We start from the raw sequence: 22,520 nt of genomic DNA, 5'->3' as shown, positions 1-22,520 counted from the left end.
GGTCTCTTAAACCCCCCCTTTTGCTGAGAACCAAAGAGAAGAGACAGATGCTTCTATTTGTTAAAGGAATCAGGGAAAATATACCTTCATAGATGCATGCATTCCTCTCCAATCATACAAGCTATAGAATCCCATGAATTTCTAATTGCGCCAGAGATTTTCTTGTCATGCTACTTCTATCAAGCAGGTTAAAATTTGCCTTCGAAGATGCTTGCATTCCTCTCCAAATCATACCAGACATAGAATTAGAATCCACAAACCACTAATGATGACCAAGTTTTTCTGGTTCCGTACAACTTTATAGCAGGTCAAAATTCCCTTTAAAGTCAAAGCTTCTGCAGTTCTGATTGCCCCATGGTAACACTAATGGCCTGGCTCAAATACATAGGCCAAATGAGGCTTTTTCTATGAACTTCTGATTATTGCTTCTTTCATTGTCGTGTTTAGAATCAGATTTGAAATAATCTCTTTAGCCTTTGTGAAGAGCTGCCACTGTCTTGATACCGCTGAAGTTTCTATCCATTCATTTTCAAGTTTTTGGGCAGAGGAAGAAGTGTAAAATCCTGTGCAAGTGTGTTGTTTTCTACCTTGTGCTGCATTTGGTTTGAATGTAAATGCTCTAAGGTCTAGGTTTCTACCTACATATTTATCCAGATAAGGGTTTATTAACTAGCTTCATTCTGGGATTTTCCATAAGAGAGTTCGTTTTCTCTGATTTGCAAAGGGATTGGGGAATTTTAACTTTTATGCCTTGTTATTATCCCTTTATTGTATTAGGCTGCCTCACCAATAACATCTTTCATATAATAGAAGCTTATCATTTCATGCAAGTTAAATGTGAAGCTTGAAATAAAACTCAGTCCTTTTACATGTGCATTGGTCCCATAAGTCTCAGTCTCCAAATGTTTGCATGATTTAGTTCAGAGAATAGCAACTATCTTTCTTTATGTTATGAAATTATTCTGTGCATTTGGGATAATGTTTTCTCTATGATGGGAATTGGGTTTGCCCAAATAATTTGGGTTAGATTATATTTATAGTCATTCGGTTTCATGGCTTTGGAGTTAAAGAGGAGAACAAAGCATTGTTAAAGTCAATGTAAAGAAAACTAGACTGGTAATTGAACCAGCCAAGATCTGATTCACAGTTCAATGGCTGGACTATAGTTCAACGGTTATGAATAAATTGATATATTTTAAATAATAATATGCCATAGTGCCATAATCATTGGCAGTAGAATTTCCCCATTGCACTGTCTTGGGAACTAAATTACTTAGCTTTATTGTGGATTTCTTCTGAAGTTTTTTTTGGCGTTTAAAGTCAGTGCCATTATTTTACCAGTAAAATTGCCCCATTGCATTGTCTTTGGGACTAAATTACTTTCTTAGCTTCTCTGTGCATTTCTACTAATGTTTTTCTTCTTTAAAGTTGAAGTCTCATGCCATAATCGATAATCCTTTGCATTTTCTTCTGGACTAAATTAATTTCTCAGCTTCACTTGTAGTTCTACTATTTTTTGCATGGATGGGATAACACATTTAAGCTCTGAAATTTCTGGTAAAAATTCTCTAGGTCTGCTGGACAGATTCAATGTTCCTTATTAATATGATTAATTAACAGAAGAAATAGTTTGCAGTTAGGCAAAATAAATGTCTGCCAGCCTTGGAATTTGAAAAATACACAGTGTAATCATTGAGAAAAAGTGCCTATGAACTTGGCATAAATCATTTCTTTATTCCTTTTGTCAAACTGGTAACTAGCTTGGCTTTATCATGCTAACGAAAATATTCTGAGCTTTTCATTTTTTAGACATTTTATTTTACAGATTCTGATAATGAATCTTTTTACAGATTTTTCTCTACGTTTCTGACTTTCATCTTGAGCCAAACCTTGGGAGCATCAGTTGGATTTCATATTGGAAGATGGAATTGTTTAAGAGATGTGGTGTTGAAGTTTAAAAAGGTTTGCCTTCATTTATTGCCTTATAATAGGAGTTTTGAAGGGCAATGGGGTTTTTATCTAGTTATGACATGCATCTTATCAGGCTACTAAAGAAGTGAGGTTCACTTTGGTTAGACATCATTATGATAAATGAAGTTAAAATGGGATATTTAAATCAAATTATCCTGCAGGATATTAGATTTTTTTAGTTTATCTTATCCCTGTTCCCCTCTCCACCCTTGTCAAAACTCAAGTTAAAATTACCTTGTGTTATTTCGAACAAGATGGTCATAAACCTTAGTGTGGTTAAAAATAATAATAATTATAATTATCATCAATATACATAAAAAAGTGAGAGGAAGATTATTGTTATTTTAAGTCACTTCGATTTCTGTATTTTTTTTTTAAAGACTCCTTCCTGCATTGCAAGTTTTGATTTCTGTACATTTCTTTTTCAAAGCTTGATAATTCCTGTGCAGTGAACAGGTGCTCTGTTAGTTTTCATATATAATTAAAAACTGTATTTTTGTTAGTTGTTGGTGCATCTTTTTAATTTAAAACATTGCTTGGGGACTGGGTTGTCTTTAGTCCTTGTGCTCTTTTCTTTGTTTCTTCTCTGTGTTGCACAAGATTTTGCATTTTAGTTGTTCAGTGTTCGCCAGAGCAATCCTTGTTATAGTTTCTGCCATTGTGCCATGTAGTTGCAATGTGTTGTCTCTTTCTGAGATATTACTGAATGTGATGTTTGTTTTATTAGTAGACTCCCTTTTTTAAGGTTTCGTTGCAATATAACTTTGATTTTTAACATGTACAGGGTGCTGTTGAATCTGTATTCCTTGGTGAAATTAAACTCAGCTTATTCTGGACGAGTTGTTTTTCACTTCCAAAGTTGCAAGTATCATTACGTGACTTAAAATGTGTTTTGAGGTCTTCAAGCAAAAGCCATGGAAAAACAAAAAGAAGGAAACCTCGTGCTTCATCCCGATCTTCAGGCAAGAGAAAATGGATGATGTTTGTAGCCAATATTGCAAGATATCTGTCACTTTGTGTGAGAAATGTGGTTCTGAAGGTACTCACCTCATAGTATGTTTTGCTTCTTCCCAGGGTTTATTTTCTTTGTTCTCTATTTGTGTGTTTTTCTTTGTTAAATATTCTGATTTGAGGATTTCATATCTTCACCAATTTGTAGTTTCTTCTTATTCCAAATCAACTTTTATTTTTTGAACTAGAAAATAGTGCTGGCAAATTTATCATGTGCATTGCATGTTGTAATGGCATTTCATAATGTAAATTGCATTATAAAAGTAATTAAAAAAAAATAGTATGTTGTGCTTTGTGGTGGAACCAGGAGTTGGAAACATACTTTGCCAAAATATGTGTGTGTCTATGTGTGTGTATCACCTACATCATCCTAATAATTTCATGTCCCAACTCAATAAAATTTTGGAAGAAAGAAAAATGATCTGTTTTAAGTGTATAAAAAATTATTTCTGTCATTGAAAAAATATATTCGGAAGGCTCAAAAGATTATTTTATTGAACATCATTTCAAAAAGCTTTGCATTACTCTCAAAGGTAATTAGGTCATTTAGAGTTAGAATAATATGTTGACATTTATTTTCGGTTTTGTTCTACTCAATTATTGTAGAGCTACTGATTACAAACATATATTAAATGCATGTATTGATTAAATGTAAGGGGGAATGACATTTTAGGACCATTGCGTTCCTTTAATATCAATTTGGGACCAAAAAATTTTAAAATTTCAATAAAGTACCTTTGACTCTTAGTAGTCATGAAATTACACAATTACCCTTTTTCCTAAAATGTTCCATGTTAAATTTTGGAAGATTAGTTACAAGTTGTTAAATAGTTAGTAATAAATTATGGAAGATGAGTTTTCACCAAAAAAAAAAAATTATGGAAGATGAGTGTCAAATCTTTGTAACAAGTACTTCAAAAATTCACATTGACTTGCTGAAATTTGAGATTGATATATGAAAAATTTGCATCTGATGTTCCAACTTTTAACATAGAAATTGAAAAAAAATATATTTAACTAATACATATATAGGTGTAGGAATTTCACATCGACTTTCCACAATTTGACACTAATATATTAAAGATTGGAAAAAATTGTTGCAAAGATTTGACATTTATTTTCCACAATTTACTGCTACTATATAATGATGTGCAACTGACTTTTCAAAATTTAACATAGAATATTTTAGGGGGAAGGGTAATTCATAATTATGTAATTTTATAGGATTATTGAGGACCTAAGGTCCTTTACTAAAATTTTGAAATTTTTTTGGTCCCAAATTGAAATGAAATTAAAGTTTTGGTCCCAAAATGTAATTCCCCCTAAATGTAATTTGAAATATGGAACTATGGAAGAAACATTTGAAAGGGCAGCAGGAGGTGAGAGAAAAATCATTGTGTAAGGTCAACATGGACAATTTGAAAAAATAGAGAGAAAATTGAGGGGGAATAGTAGTAGTAGTAAAGGTATGAATGATGGAAAAGGGAGAAGAAAATGAAATAAAGTGAAAGAAAAGAGAAAAAATGTGGGTAGATATAGTGGCTTCAATTTAAAATAAAAATGAACACATGTAGAGACCTGGGGGAATAATGTCAAAATTTAATACTATACAATTGTAGTTCACAAAATTAAGCCCCATCATATCTTTTTGGCTCCACCACAGTTTTTGGTATCCTCAATTGTAATGATTATTTTGAGAAGTAACCACTGATTACATTGAATCAAGTAACCGCTTGTTACACCAAAATAACTCACATTTTGTGTTCTTTTTGTTTTTATTTGGCTTTGTGTTAGAATCTTTTCTTAGGTCTTTGGGATTCTCTATTGAATGTTGCAGACACCAAAAGTGACTGTTGAAATCAAGGAATTGAATGTGGATATAACAAAAGATTGCAGATCCCCGTCAAATTTGTTCTTTAGGATAAATTTAGTACCAATTCGTGCTCATCAGTGCATTAGTGACAACCAATCATCTGATGCTAGTGCTGGAGGATGCAATTCATCAGGCCAATCATCCATTGCCACAACAGAAATGTCTTCTGCTCCTTTTATCTGTGATAAATTCTCCATCTTGTGTGAATTGGGTTGTGATAGGTATTTTTTCTACCCCAGACATATCTTTTTGATATTCATTTTGCTCTAGTAGTGGTTAGATAAAAGAAGTTAATTGTGTGTTGTGGTGACTAATAACCCTTAATATTTTAAGCTTTTGAGTTGAAATTACCCTTAACACAATATCAAAATTTCTATGATCAAGTGGTGATGGGTTTGATTCTTGATGCTCTCAGTCTTCATGATTAAATGAAATGTCCGTGTATGGTAGGTGGGCCCGTGTTTATCCATGCTACAAGCCCAAAGGGCTTTTGCATGAGAAAGTATGTCAAAGATTATAATAAACTTCTGCTTAGTAGGTTAAACTTTGGAGTTGAAGTGGGCATTGACACACATACTATTCATTTTTCCCCTTGAAAGAGGCTATTCTTCATATACTTAATTCATTCTTATTTTATCCTGGGTAGTTTCTATACAAGTCTTGTTAATTGTAAACATTGTAAAAAGGTATACTTCATAGTAGGGTTTGCTTGACTTAAATTTGGATACTCTTGTTATGTTCCTTTGCTTGACCTTTTTATCCTTTATGGCCACTAAGTTGCTCATGGTCATAGGGAAGTGGGCATTACTATTAAGAATGTGGGCGTTTCCATAGGGGAAGTTGCTGTGAATTTGAATGAGGATGTGTTTTTGAAAAGAAAGAGTTCAGTGGAATCTCCTTTAGGGTCCAATGATATTATACTTTCAAGTGATGATTCTATGGCTACAAATAAGCTGTCAAAGAACCAGAAAGCTCTAGCTGCGTTTTCCAAATACACGATGATGTTTCCTGAAAAGGTAATGAATTTTGATACACTTCCTATCTTTAATCATTAATATTTTTTTATTAGTAAGAGAGACGGACTACAAAGGTGAAAGATATAATATATCCTTGTCAAACAATTAAGTAATCGAAGGAATAATGGATTTTAATGTTAGTAAGGGAAGGGGAAATGGATTTTAATGATTCCTGATACTTAGGAAATTGAACAAATTCATCATTTGATAGGATCCGAGATAGGTAGAGAGAAATAAGAAAAATAAATCTTTATTAACTTGTAAAATTAGAATATAACTTCATAAATTAATAAGATAATATAAAACAGATAGAAGAAAAGAGGAAGAGTAATTTTATTAAGATAATATAGAACAAGATCTCGCTTTATACTTTTCTCAATTGTCAAACCTAGGAGAATCTCCAAGGGGGCTCAAAGTCTGTCTATTTATGATATTTTAGCTTCTTAGTTGCTTAGCATATTTATAATTCTAAAGACAATCTAAAATAGCTAAATAAAATATAGATAATTAATAAAATCCTAAATATCTGAATAAGATCTCCTAATATCTATATCTGGATAATCTAATATCTATATCTAAGTAATCATAATAAAATCTAAATAACTAAATATCTGAATAGTATTATTAAATGAAAATATCTAAGATAAATAAAAAATAATATTTATTCCTAATATTTCTCTAATTTCCCGAATAACCCATTATCCCACATTAATTGGTACTCTATCATCATCCTAGATCATAACAGTTAATTTACTGCCCAAAATGAAACCGCATATGCATCCAAAGCAAATAATGAGCTGGCAAATGCACAAAAGTGTGTCCAAAGCAGCTCTGAACAGCACCCACTTCAACATTTAGCCGTGAACACGGTCAGAAATGCAGACAAAATATAAACTCCTGATCAAAGACCAAAAGCGTGCCCAAGCAGTATCCAAATAGCCACAGAAATTCTGAAGCTTAGCCAGAAACAGCGCACAAACACACCAAATTTCTCCAACACGATTTTCTTGATTAGTTTTGTAATACTTGTTGCTTACATCTACTCAAGATAGACTGCAAAACAGTGAAAATATTTTCAAGAAATTTTTTATGTTTGTCATCTATAATAAAACGGATTTAGCATGTGTTTGAAAACCCTACTTCCACCAAAACCTCATACGGGAAAACAAATGCTCTGTTAATGTTTCTATTTATGAAACGGGTTATAAAATAGTTTTTATCATCGACTCTTATTTCTTATTGATAGGTCAGCTTCAATTTACTAAAGCTGGATGTGAAATTTGAGCATCATGGACACGGTCTTTCTGTTGAGAACAATATCATTGGAATCCATTTGGAAACCACTAAATCTCGATCTGCTACCGACAATGGAGATTGTACGCTCCTTGATTTGAAACTGGAGATTAGCGAAATTCATGTATGAATTTTGATTGCTGACTTTGGCAAGATTCTCAAGATGTTTTTTCTTGTTGTTTCTTGCTGACAACTTTTCTTGTCTTATTTATGCTACAGCTTCTTAGAGAACCTGGTTCTTCCTTCTTGGAGTTATTGAAGTTGGATGTGGTCCTCTTTGCACATGTCCCTGTACAGGTGAGTTATCTGCAATCCACATAAGGCATCTTTGTATCACTCTATAAGTGGTCTGGCTTTGAAATTACACTTGGGAAAATTTTACTAGACAATTAGGTCAAGCACTTGAAAAACAATCTTTATAGAGAAATTTATTGAAAGCTAACTGGCAATTGAAGTCGCATCACCTTTGGTAATCATCTGAAAATTTTGTGGTCTTCACATTTTTCTTGTACATGAGATTCTATGCTATCACATCATCTCCCAATTATATTGTAATGTCTTACAGAATTTGTTGCTCCTCCAATGGCTTCAAGTAAATTAATTTTAGCTCAATATAAATGAGTTTTAATACAGATATATAGGCTTTTGAAACTAATGGTCTTCTCACTGTGGATTTACAAAGGGATTGTAAAGCTCTTTGAGCTGATGCACATTTTTTGTTTTTGGAGGACTTGTACTTGGTTTTGCTCTGTTTTTTATTAAAATACTTTGCTGGTTGCAGAAAACCACTATTCTTTTTCTTCTGAGAAATTTATTGGAGGGTTAGGAAAAATACAGGGACAGAGAATAAGATTCCTATTAAAGAGATGCAAAATCAAGGGCACCTTAAAGGAAAGATGCTGGAAAACCACAACTTTGAATGTGATTTTTACTGGCTTTCTCATATGCGGCCAAGTTGTTTAATGTCATTCCTTGCTATAGTCTTTCTTGCATTCTGGGAGCCAACTTATTTTTCTTGGGTCACTTGTTTTTCTTCAGCCCATATTGCCTGTTAAAGCTGAAACTAAAATTAAGCTAGGGTGTACAAAATGCAACATCATAATGAGCACGTTAAAACCTTGGATGGTCCTTCATTCAGCAAAGAAGAAAAGAATGGTACTGGGAGAAGAAGCTTCTAAAGTTGTCAAGCCACAATCAACTAGGGCAGATGAAAATTCAAAAGATCAAGATATCAAGGCCATTGTGTGGACATGCAATTTTTCAGCTCCAGACATGACATTGATGCTTTTCAATATGGCTGGTTCACCAGTATATCATGTGAGTATTTTCTTATATATATGTACAAGCATGTGTGTGTGTGTGTGTGTGTGTGTAAAACAGAGTAACCAAGAAATGGTTTGAACCTGGAAACTCTTCATCTTAGGAGCTAAAGTTCTCAAATTTGTTATATTTAAATGACCAGTGGATTTTTCACCCTTCTGAAAGGACCATTAATAACTTCATAGGATTGCCTTTTTACAGTGGCTGCTTGAATTTTAGATTTGAAATTTGAGGTAGGAGGATTATTTTTAAGTGTTTTGCATGTTGGGAGGATGCCTAAGTGACTATTCCATCAAAATAAAGCTGTCATTTTAAATTCCTTTGCATTGTGAAGCCATATAATTTTTTTCATTTTTAATTCTGGAGTGTACAGAATTTGGATGCATTTATCTTTATTGTACTTATCTGTTTATGTTGATATTTTTCTTGCTTAAAGATATTGATTGTAAAACATCCATCTACTGATAGGGCTGCTTTCAATCATTAGACCTGTTCGCGAACAACATAAATGCGGGGACTACAGTAAAAATCAATCTTGGTGAACTCAATTTGCACTTGGCTGACGAATATAAAAAATGCATGAAAGGTGTCATTTTTGATGTGAAGTCCAACTCTGACTCCATTATGCATGTAGCAAAGGTTAGTTTGGATTGCAGTAAAAATGACACAGAATCCTTTGAAGATGGTTCCAAGAGTAGGCTAGGTTTGTCTGTTTTAGTGACTCACATGGCAGTTTACCTAACTCTCAAGCGTGTAGAATCACTTGTATCAACAGCAATATCCCTTCAAGCTCTACTTAAAAACCTATCTGGTTCAAAGAAAAAATCAAGTGAGAGCCATGGCCATACATCAAAATCTTCAGGAAAGGGAATTCAAGTGTTGAAAGTTAATTTTGAGTACTGTTCAATGTATGTTTGTGGTGAGACAGGCTTAGAAAATACAAGTGTTTTAGATCCCAAGCGAGTTAATTATGGTTCACAGGGTGGTAGAGTCATAATCAGCATGTCAGCAGATGGTACCCCACGCAAAGCACACATAATGTCCACAGTTGCAGGTGAATATCAGAAACTGAAGTTCTCTGTTTCTCTTGAAATCTTTCATTTTAATGTGTGTGTGAACAAGGAGAAACAGTCTAAGCAGTTAGAACTTGAAAAAGCCAGATCTATCTATCAGGAATATATGGAGGAAAACAGGCCTGTAACAAAGCTTGCATTGTTTGACATGCAAAATGCTAAATTTGTGCAGCGTTCAGGTGGCCGTAAAGAGATAGCCATCTGCTCTCTTTTCAGTGCCACTGATATTACGTTAAGGTGGGAGCCTGATGTACATCTATCATTAATTGAACTTGTCCTGCAGCTAAAGTTACTGGTACACAATAGGAAGCTTCAGGAGGTTGCTAATCAACACATGGAAGATGCATCAAATGTTGGAGATGCTGCTTCAAAAAGTGAAGTGGAATCAGGACATCCTGAGAAGGAAAAAAAGAAAGAACATATTTTTGCTATTGACGTGGAAATGTTGAATGTATCTGCTGAGCTAGGAGATGGAGTTGATGCCAGTGTTCAGATTCAATCAATTTTCTCTGAGAATGCTCGGATAGGAGTGCTCATTGAAGGTCTTTTGTTTAGTTTCAACAGGGCCAGAATTTTCAGAAGTAGTCGCACACAAATTTCACGAATTCCTAGAGTTTCTACTAGTGAATCTGATGCAAAAGGAGCTGTAATCACAATATGGGACTTTGTAATTCAAGGTCTTGATTTTCATGTTTGCATGCCACACAGGTTGGAACTTCGTGCTATTGATGATGCTCTTGAGGATATGTTACGAGCTCTGAAACTTGTTGCTGCTGCTAAAACTAATCTTATTTTCCCAGTGAAGAAGGAAAGTTCTAAAGTTAAAAAACCTAGTTCAAATAAACTTGGATGCGTGAAGTTTTGCATACGTAAGTTGACTGCTGATATTGAAGAAGAACCAATTCAGGGATGGCTTGATGAACACTATCAGCTGTTGAAAAAGGAGGCCAGTGAGCTAGCTGTTCGGTTGAACTTTCTGGATGAATATATATCAAAGGCCAAGCAAGGACCAAAACCTACTGACACCAATAATTCTTCTCAAGAAAGGAAGATTTACTTTGACGACATTGAGATTGATGTAAAAGATTCTTCAACTATTCAATTCTTGAGAGAAGAAATTTATAAGCAGTCATTCCAATCATATTATAAGGCATGTCAGAACCTCGTGTTATCTGAAGGATCGGGTGCATGCAAAGATGGGTTCCAAGCTGGTTTCAAGCCTAGCACTTCAAGGGGGTCTCTTCTCACAATATGTGTGCTAGACTTGAATTTAAGCTTGACAGAAATAGATGGTGGAGATGATGGGATGATTGAGGTTCTGAAGAAGCTTGATCCTCCCTGCTGTGAAAATGATATACCATTTTCCCGGCTATATGGGAGAAATATTCTCTTGAATGCAGGTTCTCTTGTGTCACGGATTCGGAATTACACACTACCTCTTTTTTCTGGAAGTACTGGTAAATGTGAAGGTTGTCTTGTGTTGGCTCAGCAGGTAATATCAACAGATTTCTTTTCTTCCTTTCTTCTCTCAGTGCCATCTCACTTACTCAGATTTCTAAGTTCAATTAGGGTTAAGAAGAAGATTCCATTTATACATATTATATATATATATATAGTAATGAATTTAAACAGTGGATCTTTTAGACCTTCAAAGGGTAATGAAGGCTCTTTTGAGTTAGAGCCTGTTAGTTGTCTTTTGTACTAGTTTTTGCTTAAGGACGACTCTTTGTCTTTATTATTCTCTCCCCTCAGAGAAATTGACATGTTAGTTCTTGAAATTGTAATTTATCTCTGATTACGTTAACTTCATCTTTGAAGATCTGGTCATTGTAATTTCCTTTTTCACTTTGGTTAGACTGACATATTTAGTTGATAGGTCTCATGAGGAGTAAATGACAGCAAGGTATGAGTTTTGGCGAATAGACTATCATGCCTTACTTGTCAGCAGTGCTAGAGACTATTAAACTAAAATAGGAGGGTTCGGAAAGTTTTGATCAATTTGACATTGATTTTGTTGAATTAGAAAATCAAGAAGTTTAATTGATCAATCAAGAATTAGAAAATCAAACATCATATGCAATTTTTTTCTCGGTGAGAGTATTTTGATCATCTAACATGGATTTTTTTTTAATTGCAAAAATTTTAGAGCTATAAAACTCTAGAATCTTACTATTTGATTTTTTATGTCCTATTCACATTTTCATTACTGAGATCAGAAGGTTTTATATAAAACTTGAACAAGTATTTTAGATTTAATTAAATACTCATAGTTCTCTAGGTTCATTATAAGTAATAAAGCCAAACTGTAAGATTTAGCATAAAAAATGTGCAGTTATTTGTAAAAGCAAACGAGGAATCCAATTTACTTTTGATGGTTGTGATAAAACTGTTGAAAAAACTTGAATTGATAGTTATAGCTGTTATTCTTTTATGCTTTTGTCTGTGGTCAGAGGCTGGGTATATATTTTAATTTATGCAAGTAGAGGCAGCTAGAGGTAGATATAGCTATGGGAATAGTTAAGGTCCACTTTTGTAGGAACAAAATTTAAGGAGTAAAGAGATACAAAAAAGAGGAGAATGAGAACCCTCGGGAAGAAAACTCACAAAAGAATAGAAACATAAAAATTTGAAAACAAAAAAGAATATTTGAAAAAGAAAACACGAAAGCAGCCCAATCTTGTTGCAAATCTGTGATGGAAATTCCCTTGGAAAGACCTTGTGAAGAACACTAACTTGAGGACGGAACTAACTATTATTCTAGTTTCCTTTCCCACAACTTCTGGAGAGAGAAAGGAACGCGCTTAAATGTTCCTCACGTTTAAAAATTCTGTTTGCTCCTCAATGCTTTAGCGTCCTTGTAAATCCCTTAGATCCTATCAAGAGAAACATGTCCATTTTAGGACATACCCAATGTTCCCCAATAACTGCAAACACTCTCTACTCCACTAAAATTCCAGTTGATTGACAGTTTAAGCAAAGGTTTGCGGTTCTGAACTATCCAAACACTTGATACAAATATTGGGAGAAAAGATTTTATATACGTTTTTTTTTTTTTTTGGTTTATACGTGCTTGCATTTGTGTGGTTTGTTTTTCCTTTTAGTTAAACTGAAGCTTAAATTTCTCATTAGCCTTTTCAGGGAATCAACTAGACAATGTTCAATCTAAAGCTTCTAATTTTTCATTATTTATTTCTTCATTATTTTAATTAGGCAACTTCCTTTCAACCTCAAATTTTTCAAGACGTCTATATTGGGAGATGGAGAAAAGTGAGCATGCTTCGATCAGCTAGCGGTACAACTCCACCAATGAAGACATATACAGATTTACCCATACATTTTCAGAAAGGAGAAGCATCATTTGGAGTAGGTCATGAACCAGTTTTAGCTGATGTGAGTTATGCTTTTACTGTAGCCCTCCGGAGGGCGAACCTAAGTGTCAGGAATCCAGGCCCACTTATTTTGCCTCCAAAAAAGGAAAAGAGTCTGCCATGGTGGGATGACATGAGAAATTACATTCATGGAAAAAATTCCTTGCTCTTTTCTGAATTAAGATTGAATGTTTTGGCAAGTACAGATCCTTATGAAGAGCATGACAAACTCCAAGTTGTGACTGGATCTATTGAAATTCACCAGTCTGATGGTCGTATATTTGTTTATTCTGAGGATTTTAAGGTTTTAGTGAGTAGTTTGGAGAGTTTGGCTAATGGACAGGGTTTTAAGCTTCCAACAGGTGTCTCTGGTGCATTTTTGGAAGCCCCAGTCTTCACTCTTGAAGTTACAATGGACTGGGGTTGTGATTCTGACGCTCCTCTGAATCATTATTTATTTGCACTACCAGTTGAGGGGAACACTCGTGACAAAGTATTTGATCCCTTTAGATCCACTTCTCTTTCCCTCTGCTTGAACTTCTCTCTTAAAGGCTCGGATCCTTCATCAGCAAATCAATCCCCACCTTCCATTGATAGAGATGGTACTGAAGGAGATTCTACTGTAAATGATCCTCTGCACAAACCCGGAATGCTTCACCTCCTTTGCCAACAGTGAACGTTGGTGCTTATGATCTGGCATGGATTGCTAAATTCTGGAACTTGAACTTCCTCCCTCCACACAAATTGCGTTTGTTCTCTCGTTTTCCTCGTTTTGGAATCCCAAGATTTGTTAGGTCTGGCAATTTGTCATTAGATAGAGTGATGACTGAGTTTATGATTCGTTTAGATTCTACACCAGCCTGTATAAAGCACATACCTTTTGATGATGATGACCCAGCCAAAGGATTGACTGTAACAATGACAAAGATGAAGTTTGAGCATTGTAGCGGTAGGGGCAGGCAAAAATATACTTTTGAAAGCAAACGTGATATTCTTGAACCTGTTTACCTAGGTATCGATCTTTATATGCCCAAGGTGTATCTAAATCGAGAAAACTGTCCTAGTGTTGCAAAAGCAATTAACATGACACATAAAAGCTCACATTCAGCATCTGTGGACAAAATCCTCTGTGAAAAAGGTGGCACGGTGAAGAACTGTGGTGATGGATTTTTTTTGTCCTCTGATTACTTTACTATCAGAAAACAGTCCCCAAAGGCTGATCCTGTTAGCTTACTGGCCTGGCAAGAAGCAGGAAGAAAAAATAATGACAAGACAAATGTACCAACTGAGTCCAAAAACAGAGGTGAAAGTGAGCATATGTTGTCTGACCCAAGTGATGATGACGGGTACAATGTGATTGTAGCTGACAACTGTCAGCGTGTGTTTGTGTATGGTCTCAAGCTTTTGTGGACTATTGAGAACAGAGATGCTATTTTGTCCTTTGTTGTTGCGCTATCCAAAGCCTTTGGACCTCCTAAGCCTTCTCCTTCTCGGCAGTATGCCCAGAGAAAATTACTTGAGGGAAACGAACAAAATCATGGAGCTGAAGCTGATCAATCTGATGATGGTTCTAAGGACACTCTCCCTGGGAGCACTGCTGATTGTTCCTCTTCTCAAGATGCAGAGACTTCTGGATCACCTACACCGCAAAGTTCAGTTGAGGTTGACGTGTCATCTGGTATGTTTAATATGCTTTAAGAAATTTTGCTAAGTTCTATCAATTTGAGTGTGCAAATTGGTTTAGTCTGCCATTTGTTGCGACCAAAGTTGAAATGTTCTTAGTACTTAATTAAGAGGCGTGTTCTGCTCTTTCTGGTCTGTTGCCAGATAAAAATGATAATCCGTTGCCAGTTAAAAGTGATCTGTTGTCAGTTAAAGATGAAAACAATGATGATTCAGAGGGGACTCGACATTTCATGGTCAATGTTATTGAGCCACAGTTCAATCTTCACTCAGAGGATGCAAATGTAAGTTGAAAATATGCTTGTGTATTCAAAATTGAATTTCCCTTGGCAGTTCTCACGTTATATACACTAATTGTTGTGCTTTACTAATGGCTGGAACTTGATGAAAATGATTTTCTTTTCTCTAACCTTATTTGATTTGTTAAGGAAGATCCTAGTGCCAAAAGATGCAGGCACCTTTTCAATTTCTGTTTCTAATGTGGATGACAATTATCCTCATTTTGCACGTTTCCCTTTTATTATCTCTTTTCTGATATTTAGTCATGTTATTTATATGCATAACATAATGCCTTGTTATTACCACTGCAAATTCTTATTCTTTCACTGCTCATGATGTGGGGCAGTGGATTATCATTTTGTTGGTGTACTTTTTCTTGGCTATGATTTTCTCCTCTGAAAATAGTTGCTAATGATGGCCATTCTTTCCAGATCAAACATTTATTTTACTAATTTTAAGGTTTTCTGTCAACTTCTTTGAGTCTGTGGTTTGTTTGATATTTAGTTACATTTCCATCTCATGGTTCACTTGTAAGTTTTCTGCATTGTTGCTGGACAAGTGGATCTTTGGGTGGGCTGATGCAGATCGGAGAGATTACCTAACAATGACATAGTGCTGTCGATTCCAGTTGGGTCTGTTTCCGCTTTACACAATTTCCCAAGGGCTTCACAAGTATTCTAGAATACAGCACTGAAGAGTTCATTTTAACCATCTTGTTTTGTAAGCATGACTAGAACTTTTCATACAGATTCGATATGAATGGATATAAAAATTTGAAAACTTATAAAGCTCTGGATGTAATATGGCGTAATTGTTTATTGATAGAGGTAGAAGGGAAAGAGGGAGAGAGGGGAGAGGCAGAAGAAGAATAGAGAGAAAGAGAGAGATTAATTCCCTTCATAATGAACCCTTCCAACCTGAAGGCCTATTTTTAGATAATATAACTAAATACTCAAACTACCCCTATTACTCAAACTACCCTTATATTCCAAATTACCCCTATTATTCCTAATTTCCATGTATCAATACTTCCCCCAACAAGAGATCCTTGCCCTCAAGGAGCAGTGCAAAAGAAGAAAATACATTGAAAATAAGACCTTTTTTTTTTTTGGTAAACTAGACCAGAAGTTACTGTGGCTTGGGGAAAAAATTGAAAACAAAATTAATGGACATCAAGAGCCCAGATTTCCTGTAGTTTTCCTTCAATATAGAAGCCCATTGTGACCCTCCACATACAATTGTTGATGCTAAAAACTAATGAGTAGAGGATCCATAATTGTTTAACAGGTCCATACTTTGCCCACCAAAAGCCTGTTTTCAGCCCAACTTCACAAAGCTCCTCTTGATTATAGGTTAACCCCACTTTAGTATTGTTAGGAAATAACTCATGGAAGGCACTTGAGTTGCTAAAATGTTGTAAAAATGCCCATAATTGCATTTGAATCATACTTGAAACAACAGGTCCCATATATTGGCATTGAAGCATGCTTGTCCAGAGGCCCACATCAACCTTCCAATTGCTAAAAGATATTTACATTATTGGATCATTTTGGGAAGGCCCAATTTCATTGCCCTTAGTCACCCAAAGTAAATTAGATGCGTTTTCGTTACCCTTGCTGCCACGTGGAGAACGATTTGAAGGAAATCTGGAATACACCTTGCACTAGCAGCATTGAGCAACCTGATTGTGGAAACGCATAGTAGATGGATGTCCTCCCCACTAAAGAAGATTTGAGAAACTTGAAAGAAAACCCATAACCCGCAACATCCAAACTCGTGAAACTTGTATGTGTATTTGAATTGGAGATCCAAAACCCATTTTCCCAAACATCTATGCCGCTTCGATGACCCCATACATGCCTCCTGTTCATTTCACTATGCAGAGAGATCTCGGACCCAAGAGAAAATCTAAAAAGCTTGAATTCCATAATCACTTTGCAAACACCACTCCACCTAATGCCTCAACCCCCCTGCTCAACCCAAGATTTCAGTGATCTATTAACACCATTACCATATAGCTTTACTTCTTCATTGACCTTGTGAACATCAGTTGCGCCGACATCACACTCACCCTAACCCTTTGTGGTTGCAACTCCACTCGTGCCTAATAAGTTGAGTTCACCAGACCAACGTTCGTCACCATTTTGAGGAACGTCTTTCTCATTACCCCTTCCAATGAGCAACAAAGCCACAAAATATGGGTAGCTCAAATTCTCCAACAATAGCTTTCTAGCCAAAGAAGTCAACTGCGAACAAGTCATCACCTGAATGAGCTTTGGCCTATAACTGATGGCACACAAAAAATCAATATCATCTTTGTTGGCGATATGGTATACCAAGCTAGGATCCATAGCTTGACCCAAGTTGAGATGTCCAATACCAAAATCATAAAGGACGGAAGCTTTCCTAATAGCTTTGCTGACCACTAGTTGGTTTCTATTATCCAGTAGAGTTGTGATCATTATCATCACTGATCTTATAGCAACTAGGCTCTAATCTGGATGTGTTGATTTGAACAACGCCGCTGCACCACTGACATGAGGACAAGCCATTGAAGTGGGAATGTCTGGAAAAATTCATGAGCCATCGTCATCACTATTAAGGTTCTCATTAAGTGTCAACGTTTTGAGCATTTTATCAACTTCCTCTTTATCTATAGTTAGTCTAACAACTTCGTTCTGTGTCACTTCTGTTGTCCTCCACTCTTGATTCGCTCCAATCTTTATGTCATTCTCAGTCATCTTCATCTTTGGTAATATCATTCAACTCCACCATTGTTTCTGCATCTATGTTACTGTTTTGTTGATGGTGGTCGAACTTGAGCACAGTTGAAACATGGTTCAGCTTGTTAAATGGCTCACCCATAATAACCACAAGAGAGTGCAAGCGATGCTTTAGAAGCATCGAAAGCTTAGCCAAGATTTCATGCATTTGTTAAGAAATGTGAGACATGGCTTGCTTGATCTCAATGAAGTCTTGAGTCTGTTGGTCTAATGTCTACTGGTGGCATTGAAGCAAAGCCAGCTGCATCTCCAAGTAATATTCAAGAACACCTAGGCATTCATTGGATTGGCCCTGCGGCAAAGCCATGGCCAAAGAGGAGGCTCTGTTATGTTTGATAGAGGTAGAAGGGAAAGAGGGGGAGAGAGAGAGAAGAGGCAAAAGAGGAATAGAGAGAAAGAGAAAGATTAATTCCATTCATAATGACCCCTTACAACCTAGAGGCCTATTTATATAATATAACTAAATACCCAAACTACCCTTATATCCTAAATTACCCCTATTACTCCTAATTCCCATGTATCATTTATAATCAACTATTAAAATAATTTATGATAAACTTCAAAAGATTTAAGTTACTAATAACACTATAAAACATTTTTTCTTAAAAATACTAGTAAAACTTATCATGGGTTTTCTCCTAAAGGTTTATCTTTTGAGTTGAAGTTGTCATTGTGATTTCAGAGCCTCTCTGACCAAGTTATTTTAAGTTTGATCTTTATGACCTTCTTTTTGTAAATCTTTTTGGTCATTTCTTTTTTCTAAATTAAAATATAGTTTCAATATTAAATACGTTGGTAAGTTACTAAGTTAGCATTTCTTTCACACTTCAGTCTAAGAGACTTTCACGTGAGAGTATCTGGTGGATTATCTCCCTTTTCCCTCAATATATGTCAATTGTAAGTGATAGGCCATGACCTAACAATTTTTAAGTTTGGTGAATTTCTTCATCTTTTTTTCCATATATTATATGTTTTAAATATAATTATGGAATTATTTGAACGAAAAAATTGTATTTCTCATGCATACTACCATTTGTACATAGCAGGGGGTATTTATATAGAGGGGGTGATAATATACAATAAATGCAACAGAATAAATGTAATAAATACAATAGAAATTGATGCAATCAAGCCCCTGATTTTGCTATATCTAATGCAATAAATTCAGATTTTCCACAATAATAAATTTATTGATAATAATTAGTTAGGGTGAATAGACAAGGCATGTATTTTTGTCTACAGTTATCAATGAAACATGGTCAGCCAACAAACTTATTGACCTAAAAAAGAAAACCATGGTTTTATAGGGGATAAATGGATAAGTGCAAAGAATTACTGTTCATTGTGTGAAAAGTGATATTAACCCTGTCACTCCATTTTGGGAATGTATCTAATTGAAAAATTGAAAAATAAGGAAAGATTACTTGTTGGATATTGATCGAGCTAAGTCCATTCAGTGTTGTATATGAATTGAGAATCAGCATAAGATACATTCAGTATGTGCACTGCTGCCATGCTGAAGTATCTCTGCTCCCCCAACCTGGAAGAGTTTCTTTTGATTAGCTTCAGGGGCTTTGGTTGAGCTATAAGGAGGCAAAGGCTTTACAGTTATTTATTATCTATTCTGCTCTTTGGTGTATTTGACTTGAGCGAAATGGCTCATATCTTTAACTGTTCTAAATCTTTAGATTGGGATGGTGACAGAATTATTTATTTGGCCCTCCATGTGGTGTTTGGTCCTTGGTCTCTTTTGAGGTTGCCTCCTTGCATATTTCCAAATGGAGTGAGCCTCATCCTTTCGGTGTCTTTTCTATTTCTTCTTCGACATTTTTGCTGGAGGAGGATATCTGATCCTTTATATAAATATATATTTTGCATTTTGTCAAATGACAGCTTGTTCGTTGAAAAAAAAAAAAAAGAATGTAAGCTGTGAAAATACTCTGAATGTTCACTACTTTTTTCACCTATGACCTACTTTTCTGATTCATTATTAAATCTGCCAAAGATTGTGTTTACCTCATGGATATTTGCTGTTCGTCTTGTGATATGTGTAATATGTACTTTGATACATTTAGTCATGTAATGACACTGTCGATGACTTCTATTCATTCTGAGTCACCTAATTTCTTGGCAAACAGGGTAGGTTTTTGCTTGCTGCTGCAAGTGGCCGTATTTTATCTCAGTCATTTCATTCAGTACTTCATGTTGGATCTGAGATGATTGAGCAAGCTATTGGAACTACAAATGTGCATAGCGCTGAGTACCAACCTCAAATGACTTGGAACAGAATGGAGATTTCTGCTATGTTGGAGCATGTGCAGGCCCATGTTGCACCAACAGATGTCGATCCAGGAGCTGGAGTGCAGTGGCTTCCTAAAATCCTTAGAGGCTCCCCAAAAGTAATGCGAACAGGTGCTCTTCTTGAGAGAGTTTTTATGCCTTGTGATATGTACTTCCGGTACACAAGACATAAAGGCGCAACTCAAGAACTCAAGGTAACCTATACCATATTGACGCCCTGGTCTTGAATACATTCCCATATCACTTAGCTTTTCCAAAATCAATGCATGTATCCCAAGACACGCATATCTTCATGAAGTATGTTTCTCTAGTTCTTTATGTAACATGTGCCTTGGTTGTTCTCAATATTTATGTCAACTGCTTATTTTAACTTCTGCAGGTGAAGCCCTTGAAGGAGGTCACTTTTAATTCTCATAATATAACAGCAACAATGACTTCCCGTCAGTTTCAGGTCATGCTGGATGTATTGACCAATCTTCTCTTTGCACGCCTTCCAAAGTGAGCATAAACCTTCTGTTTGCCCTTTCTCTAAACTTAAGTTTTATCTGTCTCACTACTTCAATAACTCATGAATTTAGTGATTCACTCCTTACATCGTTAGTCTTTATCTGCATCTGCATCATGCGTTCTCCATATTTATAATGTGTTCACTAGTTAAAAGAAGACATTTTAAGAAATAGAGGAACTTTCAACTACCTAGATGAAGAAATCCTCAAACCTGAAAAAGAACACGGTAACAAAATTGCTAGCCCTATAAAGCCTACTAGGTTTAATATATGTCCTATCTCTTCGCATATCAAACAAAGAAGTCCCCTGACCAATTTTTTTTTATTTTTTAAATATGCTTAGTACAGAAGGGAAGTCATATACACAATTCTATTCAATAAAAGAATTAAAGTAGAGGATATGCTGAATGATGCATGCATTCTTTTCCAACAAGGCAAACCACAATTCCATAGATCATGCACCATCAGAATTTTGTTTTCCTCCTTATTACCAAACCCATCAAATTCTCGCTACTGCATAGGGGATAAATAAATGGATCAAATATTCTGAACCATTGCAGCAACATGTAATTTCTGCTGTCCTTTTCAATTGTAATTGTCATTTGACATTTGACCTTTGAAGGAGCTTTAGAATTCCAGATTGGCTTATATTGAAATTAAAATTTGCTAGAAAAAATATCAGAAAAATCAAGATTCAATGCCCTGATATCTTGACTAGAAGAAAAGGGAACAATTCAGTGAAATTTGGAAGGTTACCTTCAGTTTCTGTCAATTCAACTTTTTTGGAAAAATGTAAGTCCCAAGAATGATTGGAATTGTTCATGGTAAAGAAATAATGGATGAGAGAATGATGCAGATATACAGCCAATAAATGTTTCCATATTTATATTTTAGCAGTTCAGTCATATGTAGACGTCATAAATTGCAACTGACAAATTTTATTGCGTCATGTGAGCATCATAATTCTTATCAAGCAACTAGTACAGTCCAGCTTATGTGGATAGACCAGAACTGTACTTCTTGTTGGGTTTTATTTATTTTAATGATCACATAAAACTTTGCATGTTCTCAACCCTCAGTGACTGAGACACTATGATTAGCTGTTATTTGAGTGCTGCGATGTCTTCTTTACTCTGTAAACTGTGCAAAACTATTTACATGTTAGATATGTTTCTTCCCTTGAATTTGGTTATAATTTGGATTGGTGATGTCTTCAAATATTATTAGGTAATGTTTTCAAATGGTATACTACTTAAACGTGATGGGGGAGTCAAATTTATTTATTTATTTTTTGGTGTGCTATATGATATTATTGTCAAATTAATTGATTATTGTACACAACACAGGCCTCGAAAAAGTAGCTTGTCATTTTCTGGTAAAGATGATGAAGATGTTGAGGAGGAAGCAGATGAGGTGGTCCCTGATGGTATTGAAGAGGTAGAACTTGCAAAGATCAACGTTGAACAAAAAGAGAGGGAGGAGAAGTTGATTCTTGGTGATATTAGAAAGTTGTCTTTTTCATGTGATGCATCTGGAGATTCATGTCCAGAAAAGGAAGGTGAGCTGTGGATGATTGCATGTGGAAGACAAATGCTGGTACGATATCTTTTAAACAATACTTTAATGGATGTGATTAAACAGGTTGAGTCCAATTTTAGCTGCCTTTTCTCTATATCCATAAATAAGAAAGAGTAAATTTATACTAGCGTCCCATCAAATTTGGCTAAATTTTTCTTGATGCCTCAGAGATTTGACTAATTGTTTAAAAAAAATTGTACTCAGTTCTCTTTAAATAATTTTGTATCAATGCAATTAACATTTTGTACAACCTAAGATTGATTTTCTTTTTAACATGACAGTGAAGGCTGCATTTAATTGTATCCTGTCTTTGTATCTTTATTAATGCTGCTCAATCGGGGCATCCCATGACAATTTATGGTTTCTTTGATGGTCGCCTTTGTTATGGTCTTGGTTTGGTTATTCAGCTATTTTGTAGGTGTGGGGAAGGATATTGTGACTCTTATTGCATTTTCTTATTCACTC

The 22,520-nt window shown here is 35.2% G+C and overlaps 2 protein-coding genes across 4 annotated transcripts in view; one reads left to right on the top strand and one right to left on the bottom strand.

Moving 5' to 3' along the window:
* LOC129294216 (protein SABRE-like) overlaps positions 1-22,520 on the top strand; it is a 36,231-nt gene that overhangs the window by 2,667 nt on the left and 11,044 nt on the right. Inside the window, 14 exon segments of the mRNA XM_054932409.1 lie at positions 1,851-1,962; positions 2,756-3,010; positions 4,820-5,076; positions 5,649-5,871; positions 7,118-7,288; positions 7,384-7,461; positions 8,203-8,481; positions 8,953-11,049; positions 12,768-13,587; positions 13,590-14,603; positions 14,753-14,892; positions 19,809-20,165; positions 20,351-20,469; positions 21,824-22,073. Of these exon segments, the coding sequence (XP_054788384.1) occupies positions 1,851-1,962; positions 2,756-3,010; positions 4,820-5,076; positions 5,649-5,871; positions 7,118-7,288; positions 7,384-7,461; positions 8,203-8,481; positions 8,953-11,049; positions 12,768-13,587; positions 13,590-14,603; positions 14,753-14,892; positions 19,809-20,165; positions 20,351-20,469; positions 21,824-22,073 (6,172 nt within the window).
* The window catches only part of LOC129294217 (GATA transcription factor 19-like), a 36,718-nt gene continuing 21,649 nt past the window's right edge, over positions 7,452-22,520 (bottom strand). The window contains exon 11 of one of the 3 annotated variants that reach the window (XM_054932413.1): positions 7,452-7,470. In XM_054932413.1, the coding sequence (XP_054788388.1) occupies positions 7,467-7,470 (4 nt within the window). In that variant the 3' untranslated portion in view covers positions 7,452-7,466. Of the gene's footprint in view, positions 7,471-14,545; positions 14,565-15,549; positions 15,578-22,520 lie in introns of those variants that run through there. The other 2 variants (XM_054932412.1, XM_054932411.1) reach the window with 2 other exon arrangements.

The sequence above is a fragment of the Prosopis cineraria genome, unplaced genomic scaffold (genome assembly GCF_029017545.1).
Source record: "Prosopis cineraria cultivar Desert tree isolate PC_DT_omini unplaced genomic scaffold, ASM2901754v1 PC15, whole genome shotgun sequence".
In the NCBI taxonomy this organism is placed as follows: domain Eukaryota; kingdom Viridiplantae; phylum Streptophyta; class Magnoliopsida; order Fabales; family Fabaceae; genus Prosopis; species Prosopis cineraria.
This window is presented reverse-complemented; position numbering and strand designations above follow the sequence as displayed.